General features: G+C 40.6%; 1 protein-coding gene across 5 annotated transcripts in view; it reads right to left on the bottom strand.

Annotated features, from left to right (window-relative positions):
• The window catches only part of LOC125881792 (dnaJ homolog subfamily C member 13), a 45367-nt gene that overhangs the window by 27937 nt on the left and 1895 nt on the right, over nt 1-15535 (bottom strand). For all 5 annotated transcript variants that reach the window (XM_049565122.1, XM_049565123.1, XM_049565126.1 and 2 more), the window contains exons 2-7: nt 12676-12756; nt 4177-4252; nt 2792-2941; nt 2275-2316; nt 1988-2188; nt 1617-1823 (exon numbers count right to left, since the gene is read on the bottom strand). In XM_049565122.1, the coding sequence (XP_049421079.1) occupies nt 1617-1823; nt 1988-2188; nt 2275-2316; nt 2792-2941; nt 4177-4252; nt 12676-12756 (757 nt within the window). The remainder of the gene's footprint in view (nt 1-1616; nt 1824-1987; nt 2189-2274; nt 2317-2791; nt 2942-4176; nt 4253-12675; nt 12757-15535) is intronic.

Below are 15535 nucleotides of genomic sequence, written 5' to 3'. Positions count from 1 at the left end.
GGCGAAAAAACAGATTAAACATATCGTTCTAAAAAAGAGAACTAATACATACAGCTTGAGAGCAGAAGTAGGAATTGAAACAGATGATTGGAAATGTAATGAGTCAATATTTACTATCTCATTCATCAGTTGATAACCATAAGATACATGCATACTACATTAGAAGTAAAGCACTGCATGACTAATTTGCTTCTGCATCATTAGCAAGACGTGGAATCACAGAGCAATGAAAACCAGAGTATGGTGCAAAGCTCAAAGCTTCCCTATAACTGCATTTAACACATTTAATACTTTAAGTTAAGTATATAGTATTGATTGTTTTTAAGGATCCACTGTGCTGATAAGATTTAATAAAATCTTAAGTTGTCTTGAGCCCTTTTCATGCTTCATGTGGCAAATTCCAATGGGATGAATGAAGTCTGAGTTTGACTTGAATTTACTGATATTATCACAGCACAGCACCACTAGCAGTGATGTACAGTGTTAACCACCTTTATTCTTTTTTAAAATTTGGGTAAAACAAACAGAACTGATTTTGTCACCACCTCATCATCTTCTGAGATTTCTCTCTTCTGATGGATTTGAGCTTGCTTTTTCTACGAACGAGTCTCCATGCTGTGTAGCAAAATGAGCTTCCTGCACCCAAAGTGCTGTCAAAGTGTTCATTTATAACTGCCAGGGCAGCCTCTGTAACAACCTATATACAGCCCCAAATCACAGAGCTGCAAATTCACACAGGACTAATATTGTCACATGACCTCTGTGTTTGGCAAACTATGATAAGTAATTTATGGGAGAATTTTTACTTGACAAATTCCAGACATGGCAGATTTGCAGGGGATTAAGATAGGAATATAAGCCATATCCGCACAGGACAAGGAACCTCTCATCATTTTTAATAACTGTGGAGGTCATCTGTGATCTTAATCCCTTGCGAATCTGCCATGTCCATAATTTGTCAAATCAAAATTCCACTGCAAATTACTGACCATATTTTGCCAAATACAGAGGTCATGTGATAACATTCGTCCCATGCCAATGGGACTCAGTGAACTGGGGTCATTTTTAGCTTCTTTGTTATCTCCGCTGCTTCTTTCGGCATCTTTCCCGGTAGAGAATTATGGAGGCTGTGTTGGCAATTATAAATGAAGTTCTGACAGCAGTTTGGGTTCAGGATGCTCTTCTCGCTACACAGCATGGTGACCCATTAACAGAAAGAGCAAACTCAAATCCATCAGAAGAACAAAATCTTGACATGGATGACTTGCATGGCAGCATGAGGTAAAGAACATTTTTCTGTCTGTAAAGAGCCATGACATCATATCCAGGAAAGAATGACTGTAAATTCAAGTAAACACCGACTTTGCTTATCCTGTGCAATTACACCACATAAACACAGACATGGGAGGGTTATTTCTAAATCACATCCCCTGGTAATACTCGTCCCATGCGAATATTGGGATCTCATGTCAAACAAGAAAATCAAACTGCTGCACATTTTTCAAGTAGACCCCCTCTAGCAGCAATCTAGTACTCTGGTGGGTCCCTGAACCTCACTGTGAGAACCCCTCACATACAGCACTGAGACGAACAATGAGAAGCAGCAGCGTTCTAACCGGGTGTCGAGGGGTGATCTTCTGCACCACGAACTCAGCCAGTGAGGTGATGCTCTCATCTGAGCTGTACTTCCCCAACCTGTCCGTCACAAAACCCTCGAAGGTCAACGCCTCCTTCCTCAGTCGTAGCGTGATACCAATAAAGTTCCCAGCATGCTCTATGGCACTGCGAATGATGTCATCCCGGTGCTCCGAGGCAAACAGATGCTGAGAGATAGAAGTGATGGGGAGAGGGAAAGGAAATGTTAAGACAACATATAACACATGCACCGAAGCATACAAACAGAAGTAAACACAAAAACATAAACACACACATATACACACACACACACACACACACACACACACACACACACTCTATGACTGCATACCAGCCTGCTGAAGCCGCCATAAAGGATGCAGAATCCTCCCTGGTAATCAGAGACCTCGACAAAGCCCTCTACGTTACGATAGTCGTAGGAACAAACCACCCGGTTGGTGTGCGGGTCGATCTGGTCGATGCCGCCCGGCGTCACCTCTAAACTCACTGGCTTCCGTGTGTCACTCCAGTGGTGCTTGTAGCAGTTGTAACGCTGTAAGGGGCATTCATTTTAATGTCATTACAGTGACAAACACAAACTCCAGTGGATAAGTTTTCTTTTACGATCGCAGTACTTACCCTGCCAGTTATTTTCCCCTCTGAAAACTCTGTTCTGAATCTCTGTTAAAAGGAATATAAAGAAATAAAAGGTGTTATATTTAAGTGCCAACTAGCTGTTAAATCATCTTTGTCTAACACTTATGAAGTGCTGTCTTCACTGCAAAATTACAAATACATTTAATTAGTTCTATGGGGAAATACCCATCCTCCTCCTCCTTCTTGCTGTTTCAAAACGGCATAATGACGTTATTTCAACACAGCAACAAACTATCTGCTGATTCATGTTTGTGATAAACACCTACAGTAAGTCAAAAGGGCCTGTGATTTGCAAGCACTGCAATCCCAAACAGTGCATCATACGTTAAGCGACTGTGCTGATAGTTTTTTAGACAACACAGCAAAATGTGCAGCTGTGACGCAACTAGAAAACGTGGATCAGCCACATCAAACACCACTTCTGAGACCCTTTTAAAAAATATGTGCATGAGGTCTGTTTAGTCATCGTGAGCGATGACAGTGAAGTGTTTGTCCTCACCAGTGCTTCTGTGAGCAGCTCCGTCCGATGCTCTGTTGAGAACTTGAGCGTTTCAGACTTCTTACCGCTGCCTTTGCGGAATGTGAGGTTGAACTCTGTTCCCTGACCTTTTCCTACCGGACCGATACCACAGATGTCTCCATAAGGCCACTGGTACCACAGACAGCAACAACACAGAGATAAACACATTGTTAAAATCACACACAAGCAGTCTGAACATGGAAAAAGACATTATGGTACCTTTTTAGCATTTATTATTTCAGAGATGAAGAGAAAATGTTGCTAATAGTTTAGCTTTCTGCTAACCACAGACAAAAGCTCACGGCTGCAGCTTCAAGTTCACGTTTATGTAGCTGTTGTTAGCTAGACCCTCGAATCACAATGTGTCCTTCGCCTCACTCCCTGCTGCCACAGATCACCTTGTTGGGAAGAGAGCGGGCCGCAACTCCAGAGATAGACCTCCAGTCAATGGCTGCAGCAACCTGGTTCGAGCCAGCACAAACCCCAGGTCTGGGGAACGGACAGCCCCAAATCCCTACCTGATTAGCTAACTTTCTGTTGCTGCCATTTCAGAGATTAGACCCGGCACTGTCACTGGCCACCAGCCTGCTATGACAACTGGCACTAGGGGGTTTGTGCTGGCAAAATCTGAGCTGCTTACAGCAACCGACCAAAGGTCCGTGTCTGAGCTGCTGCTCGGTCTCCTCCCAATGAAGCAGTCCACAACAGCAAGGAGCGAGGTGAAGGCTGGGGGCATGGCTAGCAAGCTAATTCTTGTCTCATTTGTGCTCTGATAAACAGAGAGAGCAAGCAGAGCAAGGAGTGCACACACAGCTCTACAACATCATGAGATTAAATAAATAATCAATGTATGGAAAACACTCAGTAACAATGAAGCGTGGGCATATGCATGTGGTCATCCCATGGAAGGGGGTTAGGACAATGAGGGGAGAGCTGCAGGAAGAGAGTGCATTTTGAAGTTCTGCCCCATTTTTTCTGCCTTTTCCAGATTTCTGCCTACCCCAGCTTCATGTTATTCCTTTAAAACAACCATGATGCTATTTCATGTTCAGTCATTTTCTTGAGTGAGGGGGTTATGAGTGAAGTTTCATGTCTAATGGGTATTGATTATGACATGTTTCATGTTCTTATCAGTGTAAAGACATGCTGCTGCATTAAAGCTTAGTGTATTCAAAGGCTCAGCACAAGACGTTAAAAATACTGCCTTTCAGCTTTTAGCCAGAGAGCAAATGGATTTTCAATGGTCACATGGATCCAAGAGCAGCACATCCCACAAGTGCCTGTGAGGAACTGATAGCCACAGCAAAGAAGCAGCTCCTGAATGACACTTGAGTTCCTGTGCGACAGGCTGCACACACACTGACCTGATTTGTTACTTCTAGCGTGGTAGGGTTGTAAGTGGTAATGCCATGCGTCCCCACTGAGAAGACTCGCTTGTACCTGGAACACAGAGATGCAGTGAGTCAGAAACACAGCCTACCCATCGCCAACTGCACATGGCAGCAACACCCACAACAGCACGGGCAGTCACATAACATTAGCAGTTAATGTGGGAAAGTGCCTGAATGTGTGGCGGTCTTTCAAACACGTGGGGGGGGGGTTTAGCTGAAGCAAAGCTAACAGATCCAGTAAGCCCTGATTACTCTGAACAACACTCTATTAACTTGTGATTACAAGACTTCCCATGCGCCAAATCTCTCTCATTACGTCAACACAACCCCACTATATCTGCAGGATGGTGTGAGACGAAAGGGCCACTTGTAGCCCTCTGTACGCTAATGATGAGTCAAGGACAGGTGACATCACTGGGGCTCAGAAAACCGATGATATCATCCACAGGTTTATTATGTCAGTTTCCAGACATTTGATGAGGTAATGTTTGAGCTAAGGTACAGACAGGGTGAAAAGACGATGAGAAAAGATTATTAACTGCCACTTTTAAAGCTGTTATAGCCAGACAGTTAGTTGCATTGAAAGTCATGAACATGTAGGGATGGGTATTGTTTGGATTTTGTTGATGCCAATAGATACTCATATATACTGTGCTCCATAGTTTGATGCAAAAAATAGAGACATGACATGATAATATGTAAAAAATATCTAACAGTTAATTCCTTATTATCTTTTGCAGAAATAAATCAAATTGTTTTCTGAGGTTTCTGCATATATATATAATTAGGGAGAAGCGATTGCTACCAATGTCTGGTGGCAATGTGCCATCACTGCTTCACTACCAGGAGCAAAACTTAAACAATATTACAAATTCCCAAAGACCTGTAGTCCTTGAGCTTCTCAGGAGCTATAAGAAATAGATAACATGGAAAATAACTAATAAAACAACATTCAAAATCAGCCCACACTTTTGAACATATTATCTTGTCAGTCATGACTGGAGAGTACAGAATGTAAACGCATAATAACACAGCGTCTAACATAATCTGATGCTGGTAGCTTCGTCATCATTAGGGGACAGTTGGGACTTTGACAATAACAGCTTTGTTACAATAAATCAATGTTATATAAATACTGATAGCAGCTTATCAATATTTCAGTACCGGCCTGTCAGAAACCTGTACCAATTTAGTAACAGTTCTCAATACCAGTCTCCATTAAAGGTCTAGTGTGTGGGATTTAGTGGCATCTAGTGGTGAGGTTGCAGATTGAAACCAACTGAAAGTTCTTTTGTGAGTCAAGCATGTAGGAGAACAAAGGTGGCCGGGGAAAAAACACAAATGGCCCTATCTACAGTCAGTGTTTGGTCTGTCTGTTCTGGGCTACTGTAGAAGCAATATGATATGGACGACTCCATGGAGGAGGACCCGCTCTATATGTACATATATATGGCTCATTCTGAGATCACAAAAACATAACAATTCTTAGTTTCAGGTGGTTATAAACTATTGAAAACATAGTTACGAAAATCATATCCAATTTCTGCAAATAAATATTACCCTAAATCCAACAGACTGGAACTCTGACGTGTAATTCTTAGTATAGACATGTAATACCAGTCTGAAGCAACGCAACTGTGATTTCTCAATACTGACCTACTAGATGCAGCCTTAATACTTCGGAATTTGCTATTTTTTGAATGCATTTATCACATCAGGCCACTCAGGGACTTTAAAATGAGAGGTCACAACTTAGCGTACGTTAGCAGTTTGTTAATGAGTCACTCTTTGAGTCTAAAACACTAATTCATGAGAACCGTTACAAGTGTGGGGCTTTCTCACGTAGTAGGAAGGAACTGTGAAATTCGATTTTGCCAATCTTTCTGCGTGCGTGCGTGCGTGTGTGTGTGTGTGTGTGTGTGTGTGTGAGTAGGCAGGCTCACTGTGTGGTTTGCCAACAGTTTAAGTTGGCATTTTTGCCCAATTCATAACATTCTGTCTGCTGTCTGATTTCAAAATGGGTCACTTGAGGTATTTGGTTATGATAAATCAAGGTTTAGTGAGGTTTTTAGAAGTTTACACAGGAAGTCTGTTTACGTGTAAATAGAGAAAGTAGTAGTAGCAGTGCTTTATTGCATCTGGTGTACACGTACAGTGTGTTCACCTATGTACGGCATGTTCTTTTAGCACCTCCACAGCAGTAATAGCTTGCAGTGCAACCAGAACATGCTGACTTCGCTTCTTTCTTTTCTGCACATCCTCATTAAGCCTGGACAACATTAAGAGGTCCAGTGAAGTTACCAGCTAGTCCCGTAAAAAAATCAGAGTCAAAGGAAGTCAAATTGAGAGGATACTTCCACATAATGCTTTTGGACTTGTATACGGAGTGCATGACTAACATAAACAGACAGGTCACGCAGTGGCCTGAGGCGAGTGGAATATGAGGTCCATCCCACAGTCACTCCTTCCCTTTTCAAAATGATACAGTGTCGCATACTTTTGTCTACCTTCCTCATTAGAAACCTGTACACCTAATTCTGTTCTAACCATCTATTCTCACACTGAGGTTTCCTTTTCATTATTTTTGGTGTCATTTGTCTTTGGCCACAGAGTCTGACACCATGTCTCTATTCTGATCTCAGGGTGCTGTCTCTCTCCATGTCTTGACCTTGGTGCTAAGTGGCTGGCTTAACCGGGTGTCAGCACAGACTTAGTTAATTATTCATTCTCTGTGGGCTAATTTTTTTCTCCCTTAATTCTATTCTAGTACAAAGGCAATATTCAAACCTCCCTGGCTACTCTGTGTGTGTGTTTGTAAGACTAACAATGCATCCTTTTCTGTACGTCTCTTTCTTTGTGACCATCTTTTTTTCTGTATTCTAGATTACTGTGAAATTTGACATAGTTGTGAACAGGTTTGTGTTATAAAAGAAGACAGACACAATTGTTATCTGTTCAGTTTGAGCAGATAATAACCTATTTACCTTTTTTCCAATTAAAATATTTCTAAGGTGCAGACTTTGACTGTGAACATAATAAAAGCTTGCAAAAAGATGACCATGAGGAAAATTTCTTTAAAAGATAACCAGATATACTATGACAATGCCAGTATAAGAAGAAATGTGCTAGTAACTCTTGAGCCAACTCCATAACCAAGTGATACAGTGATAAGTACAGAGGAGGTGCTGGAGCTTTCTCTATTGAAGCCAAATTCACCTGCCTAAATAAAATAACGCCTGCATGTAGGAAGGTGGGATGAGATTAAAGTAAATATGGGGGAGTAAACTGTAATAATATATAAAGACTCTAAGAATCTAAATAACCCAGTGTTTTTGCATGTTTTGTCTGGAACAAATCATGTACACTTGACATTACTGCTTTACCATTTTACAACTCCTACAGCTGTGGCTCAGATTTCCATTCATACAAAGATATGAAAATCTACTAAGCAGAGACTTGAAGAGACTACTCTGGTACAGTGTGCCTTAAAAAGTGGTCAGTATGGATGTAATGAGGGTCTACAGGTATCAGACACTTCACTTCGATGCTTGATGACTTTTTCAAGACAATTTTTCACCAAACTTAAGACAGATTTTTGGACATATCATCTTTTTCTTAATCAGTTATTGCAGGTATGTATAAAGGTAAGTTGTATAGATGTAGTTCTCTGCAGTAGATTTTACTAAGGAATATGGCGTGTATTGTCAAAAATTTCAATTTATTTATACATATAGTACTTATTTTCTGCAATATTGACACACTGATAGCAGCAGTGCTTTCTCTCTCTCTCTCTCTTACTGTTAATGTTTACTACAGCAATTCTGCTGTCCTCTGCTACTAACCAAGAAAAGTCGTCATTGTCATGTTAAAGCCCTGTTATATTTATATTTAATAACAATTCTAACTTGTATGCCCTCAATGTCAAATTTCCCCGTAGTATCAAATATTGATATTTCTCAAAGGTAGTGTGTCACAGTTAGAAATTCCAGTATCCTGACAATACTATTAGTCGTTACTTGTTAATCAACATTTTACAGGCAAGTGCAGGTATAAATATAAAAAAATAGGTCCAGTGGTTAGTTTAAGGATTTGTAGCACCTGAAATGTGGACTTGAAGGCAGAAGAGCTTGACTCATTTTGACAAAAAGAAATTAAAAAGATGGATAAATGTTTGTGGCAATTAAAACCTTACAATTCCAAATGTATGTCTATTTATTAAACTGAATTTAAGACTTGCACTGAACAGTTCACAACGGTGTTGTAGCCCTTTAACTCTCCATAAAGGATTAATGAGTAGATAAGAGCACACTATAAACAAGCTTTACAGGTGCAGGTCACACCACAGAGATAGTTTGTGATAAGTAAAAGGCTACTCTCCATTCAGTCACACTGTACTGTACAGAGTGTCTTCAGAGCTTTTCCTTCCACTTCACGGGTTTCATAATGTATCGCATTAAGCAACTTCCTGTATCTGACTAAACCCACTTAACAACTGCCTCTCCTCTTTAAACACAATTTCTCACAAAGAAGATCAAGCTGGAGATTTGTTTGACTACATAAAAAGCTTGGACAACACTACATAATACCCTGTACGAGACTCGGCAAACACTAGATTTCACACACGCAAATAATGGTGGAACGACAGCTGAATGTGAGGAGCAGACTCATTGTATAATGATGGGAACAACTGAAAAGACTTAAATATATATATAATACGAGGAACAAATAATAGTTACAGCACATCCTATGTGCTGGTATGTAAAACAGCTATAGCTGAAGCATCTGTCGCTTCCTTATCGTTGAGGAACAACAGAAATATGAAGGGCTTCAAAGAGATTTAAAGGAGATTGTGATATGCATATTCATGCTCTGAAAAAGTGTGCTGTGCATGAAAACCCTTGGATGACACAGAAAAATCTGAGACAATCAATTTGTGTCAAAAAACACAATGAAAATGCCCTTCATTCAGAGAGCACACGCACACAGACAAATCTAATATTCTCTCCAAGCTACAGTCCCAAGACTTAAATTAAACATGATCACGGGCACAGAGAGGGGGAAAATGCTGCTGCACTACAGCAAAACTACAACAGTTAAGATGTATTGTAAATGTAACTATTGTAGAAGTGTGTCTTGGGCAGGATCTGAGGATAACTCAGCCTCTCAGACATCTAGTGATTTCCACTAATTCAATTATGTCACCATACGTCTGAAACACAAAGAAATCCTTGTTTTAGACATGTGTAAGGACAGCAGACAAAAAACTGAGTAAACTACAAAGCAAACCCGCATCATAATGGCTTTTTAATTTTCCCTTCAACTCCCTACAGAACAGATGACAGATATTGTCCCCGTTTGCCGGCCAATCTGCCATACAGTCCAATTATTAAACATCTGACAAAAATATGTTTGATCATTTGTGCCAAACTTATAACTAGGAGCTGAAGCCTCATTTTTGTTCACACATTTTAATTCAAATAAAACTGGATGTTTTTTTATATCTGCATTCAGAGGGAAATGTCCTTTACACAAAGTAGAGAACTTAGAGAAGTTGGCACATCAAGTGATGCTGAACACTGTCTGACATACTCACAATTCACATGACAGAAGGACTTTTTAATCACAAATGAGTCTTATTAAAGTTTACTTTTTGGGAATGCATTCTGTATTCAAAATGAAGAGCTGTGCTCATCTCATCTGTGACACTGTAACTGTGTAAGTCTGACATGATCCTGTGGCTACCTAAAACTGTTTCCTTTATCTAAGGCCATGGTAAATCAAACCATCTCGCAAAACCTGGTACTTCTTGCTTTGGCTAACAAGTATATCTTCATATTGCATCACAATACAATCTGAATATATTTTTATATTTAAGATAAACTTGGTTGTTTTACTACCTACTGAAATCAAAAGTAGGCCACAATATCTGAGGTTGATATGAAGCAAGATTAAAGAGGATATCATAACATGAAACCCTCTCTTTCTCTTTCTGTTAGCCTATCAAAGCTCTATTTGAGTTGTATTCTTTTCATACAGTGGACAGGCGGTTGAAGCAGATCTACTAAATTCCATTTGACCCATTCACATGAGACTGCTGTCTAAAGTTAACCTCAAGTTGTCTGTGTTTCTGCACTAATGTCTGCAATGACAGTCATGCTTCATTGATAAACACTAGAACTGCATTACTCAACAAGCACCAAATATTTTCACTTTCATGTCTTTCTGCTCACTCGCTCTCTCATGGTTGGCTAATCACTCCTGTACTCTCTCATCTTTCTTTCTCTTTCTCTTGGGAGAGTCTTTAAATGACCTTTAAAGGGTAATATCAATAAATTCAGTTTCCATCCCTGATAGAGATGCATATTTACCAAAGCCAGGCAGCATGCAACCCACGCTCAACCCGGGTCAAGCACCCAGATGTGCTGACATGTGTCGACTCATTCAGATCAACAATCAGTGTGATTCAAAATAACAGTTCACCCCAAAGTCAGTTTTGGTGTGAGTTGCTGAGTTTTAGAGACATTGGCTGTAGAGATGTCTGCCTTCTCTCCAGTATTAAGGAACAAGATAGCACTCAGCATCTGAGCGCTAAAAAATACATCTGATAAACTCAACAGCAATGTCTCTTTTCCTGACACTGAGCTACACCCGCCAACCGAATCACTACGCAGAAGGAAGTGTGCATCTATTCATGGACAAGAGGCCAGTGCTTGTGAAGGGTGCGAAAAAAGTAATAGCCTCCACCCCAGCTGAGCTTTAACATCACCCAGCTCCGTGGTATCAGTAGATGGACACTTCCTTCTGCGTTGTGATGCGGTGATATAATTGGCGGGTGTAGTTTGGTAGACAGAAAACAGTTCCTACATGAAACGGCTCAAAACAAGGTCTGTGGATTATCTTGAGTACCCAGGTCATGATTTGTAGAAAGCGACATTGCTGTTCAGTTTTTCAAGGGGTTTTTTTTGGCGCTTTGAGCACCACAAGCCAAGTGCCATCTAGTTCCATTACTTTCAAGAGAAGGCAGACATCTCTACAGACGATACAGATACAGATACAGACTCTGCAACTGACACCAAAACAATCTTGATAAATAGCACTATACATAAGAGGAAAAATATGTATTTTTGATTTTGGGGCGAACTGTCCCTTTAAACTGTGCCACTGTGTCGCTCTCAATGGGGCACTAGCCTCCACCATCCACAACAAATACATCAACGCTGGTCTCAGACGCACACTTCAGGAAGCATTAGCAGGATGAAACTCTGATGATGGCTAATGCTCTGCAGCCCTGCTTGAGTTACAAGAGTCAATGGCGGGCCTTAATGGGACCAAGACACTTAGAAAGCAGGTATTGGTAATGTGATCCCACTGGCTCACTGCTCAAACTGGAGCTTGTCCATCCCTTCGCTTTGAGGGCCACCAGCTACATCAAGTCCCATCGAGTTTTAGACCTTTCTTGGCTTCAGTGTGTAATTTAACTACAACACATAAAAAATTTAGAAAGATATAATTCATACTTTGCTAAGGAATGAAAAGAAGATTTGCCTAAAAACCCTCCAGGGGCTTGAAAAATGGCCTTCTCCTGGCAGCATATAACAGGAAATAATTACAGCTATGTAATATATACCATTTCTAATTATCTGTCAATAATTTCAGACATGTATAATCTATAAAATGAAAACAGATACCTATGTGCACTAGATGATCGTGGATTGTGGGCCATTGAGACATAATGCATGTTTACATAGATACAGTATGTTGGTCTCATTCTCCTGTAACATACTGTATCAATTCAGATCAATTTTTTAAGCCCACAGTTTAAAACCTGTTATAGATACATTACAACATACACAAAAGCCTTGTAATCGTTATGATGAGATACAGCCTGACATGCTGTTGAACATCTTACACTGATAGTATCTTGTGACAACAACAGTAGCTACTGTACCAAAATATCTGTACTGTACTGTGATAAGGATGTTATCTGATCTTTACTCAAGATGTAATGAGGTTTTTATCACAAACAGTTTAATTTATATACTAAAAAACATGTGACTTTTCATGAAAACATTAAGAAAAAGTAGAAAGAAGAATGTCTGTACCACTAGGTGCAGCAACTTTTCATGTTTTTGTAGCCATACAATATGTCGTGTCGTTCTGTGCTGTGTTCACTGTCAGTATCTGTGTCTTTGGGGTTGCATTTCATAAGGCAGTGCAACTCAACAAAATACAAATCATTAGTGCTGATCAGTGACTGCTGACAGTGGTCTGCGGACCTCGTATCCCCAGCTAAGATAAGGAAGTCGACACAATGGAAGCACTGAGTCAGGATTTCAGGATTTACAAGGTGATGAAGGGAGGAGTTTAGGTTAAAGTCTGCCTGTCAACCAATACAAAGAATATGTGGAGCAGACGATGCCACCAGCCCTGAAATCCTATCAGCGGGGTTAAAAAACAAGCTGTGGGTCTTACTTTCCCCTCCAGGAGTGTTTGGTGGTGTAGAAACAGGCCAGGTCTTTGTTTTCTTTGACGACATTCATCTTTCCACAGGACCTGCAGTACAGAACAAAAGTTGTGAGTTATGAGTAGGATCAAAATGAAAGTACACCCTTCTACATTTTCAACACAGGAAGTTATTCAAAAATAATTGGTGGAAGATCTTCATTTGAATACTGAGAGAGAGTTTTTTTTTATTTTCAGCTACACAGCAGAGAGTGCTCTCCATGTGTAGCTCAAGAAGTCACCTGCACCTTCACAAGTCATTACTACATCAAGTTTATGTAACACACATTCCGACATACTGCCACACACTTCACACAGTCATTCAACATTTGGCAGTTTAAAGGGAGAGACTCCCACCAAACACTCCCTCGCCTACAGAACTAATACTGAGTAAACAGCGATTATCCAACGTCAGAGAGAAGTCCGTGGCTCTGTGACTGACTGATTCGTCACCGTCATTAGCTCAGCTATGAGCTGTGGAATCAATGCAACTGGCGGCACATGACTTACAATCTGTCATAAACCCCTCTTTGACTTCTTTATTCTCTCTGTCATGTGTGCATTTTCGCGGGCTCACTTTGAAAAGAGTCAAACTTAAGGAACCACAACCTACTCAGCAAAACAGAGAGGAAGTAGAGGTCTTTTATTCCAGTTTGATATCACAGGCACAAAAAACAACACAACAGTGCACCAGCTGAGCATGTGTCAATAAAGTCTACTGTGGCCTATTGATCGCTTTAGATAAACAGGGATAAGGCCACATCTCAGTGTTACGGCCCAGTGCATTATTTGAATAAAAAAACCTTGTAATTTAACTTAAAGGCAGCTAGATGCTTTCAAACCCGGACAACAGATTAACTAGCATCCATGGTTTTTTTTTTACTAAATTCAAAGACATTCCTTTTCTAACTAGGACAAACCATAAAGCATCAGTGGGGCGGACACAATCTGTCATGCTTTGTGACAGACTGTGTTAAAAAATAAAGACGTCAAAGACAAAGCAGTCATTAGCACAGAATAAAGCAAATTGAAGGAATAACTGTCTCTCCTATCCTTAGTGCAGTAATTTGCTGGCGGCTGCACTGTGACAAGAGGAACCTGTGTCAGCACTCTACCAGGATCCTGGAAAAATCTGACTCCAGTTTTCCTTCCTCTCCATTCCAACGTGCTTCTGAAGCAGGGGACAGCAAAATAGCCCCAAGTGATGGAATCCGCCATTTACCAAGGGGACAGCTGTCTGGTGTTCAGAGAGATCAGGATGGAAATACAGGCTACTTTCAGGTGCCACAACAATGGACAAGGACCTTTTCAAATTAGCCAGTGTCGGCGTCTCAATAATTGATGCCTGTGCTGGTGAAACAAAGGTGCAAGGAACAGTCAAGAGCCAAGTTTTACATCAACAGTTTTTTTTTCAAGCATGCATTCATGGAGCTGCATAATGAATCTAATCCGAAGCGGGGGGCTGATGGAATGCACAATGGGAGATGTTTGCAGCAAGCAGTGCACAGCGTGCTCTTTGCTGCCGCAGAGGGCAGTGCAGTTTTTTTATTATTATATTACAGGGTTGAGAGCGCTGTGATGAGTGTAAAAAAAGACCAAGGCGGATTCCAGGATTGGGTCATGTGATCACCCCTCCCACCTCTTCCTGCCTGTATGCAGATCAATAGAAAATTATTCATGGGCTATCCTTGACAGAATTTAGAAAAAAAGGACAAGAGCAAACAGGAAGATGGTGACGTAAAAATGAATGGAAGGCCCAAAGCAAAGCACACAACATTTACATAATAACTTGTCCCAGACAGGTCTCACAACTTTCCTGAAACTTTAACAAACACAGCTTTTGGTCATTGCTGACACGACCGTGGCTGTCACGATATGCCCATAGTGAACACTGGTGCACCGCTAATAGGACTGTAGGAGACCTCTAAATGGGACCTATCTGAACAACTGAAAACAGACTGTCAGCTGGGTATTACTGACAGCTAGACTACAATAACAGGCTTTTCTGTAAGTGTCACAACAATTAACATGTTATACTAAGTAAACAGCTCTTTTGCTGTGCCTATTTGTTTGCCTTAAGCTTATTTCTATCCTGTTTTTGTTAAAAGTTTGATCACCTTTTCCCTTACAATATAAGGATGTCTTTATATCCTTATATTGTAAGGGAAAAGGTGATCAGCATCAGTGTGGGTGCAAGGGTCAAACAGTCATCTGCCATTACATCATTATATGACCCTCACCACTTTTTTTTTTTTTTTTTTTTTTTACATCTCTAGTTAAAATTATGATGAATATAAAGCAATGACCATACCTGACCTGACTGTACAATAAAAGCAGAGCACTGGCCAATAAACAAAAATATCTACAGGGGACATCTGGACATTCAGATTTTCATATGACATTTCCAGAAACAACACAAAAACCATGCTGGTTTCTGCTGAGTGGTTTTCCTCTCAGAAGCTTTTTCTGCAGAGAAGACGTGTTGCAATGTCTTCCCTTTATGTGCCAATTATATGAAGCAATCTCACCACCAGACGGAACTTAACGGCCGGACACTTACTCTACTTCATCTTCTATGGCTTTGTAATGATTTCATCAACCACTTGCGTGCAAAATGTAATAAACTCGCAGTTTTCTCACACGTGACAATAGATACAAAGGTACAAGATGCACGAAATGCGCTAAGATAGCTAACGGCGATTCTTAAGTCCATTTGGGGATGTCCGCTGGGTCCCGATCTGTCAAGTAAATCCATGACAAGCAGCATTAACGTTACCTGGCTCTCAAGCGCCTAGCCAAACTCTGCTTCATTGCAGCGGGCCTACACGGT

The sequence above is a fragment of the Epinephelus fuscoguttatus genome, linkage group LG21 (assembly GCF_011397635.1).
Source record: "Epinephelus fuscoguttatus linkage group LG21, E.fuscoguttatus.final_Chr_v1".
In the NCBI taxonomy this organism is placed as follows: Eukaryota; Metazoa; Chordata; class Actinopteri; order Perciformes; family Serranidae; genus Epinephelus; species Epinephelus fuscoguttatus.
The sequence above is the reverse complement of the archived record's forward strand: the minus strand, read 5'-3'. Positions and strand labels throughout refer to the sequence as shown.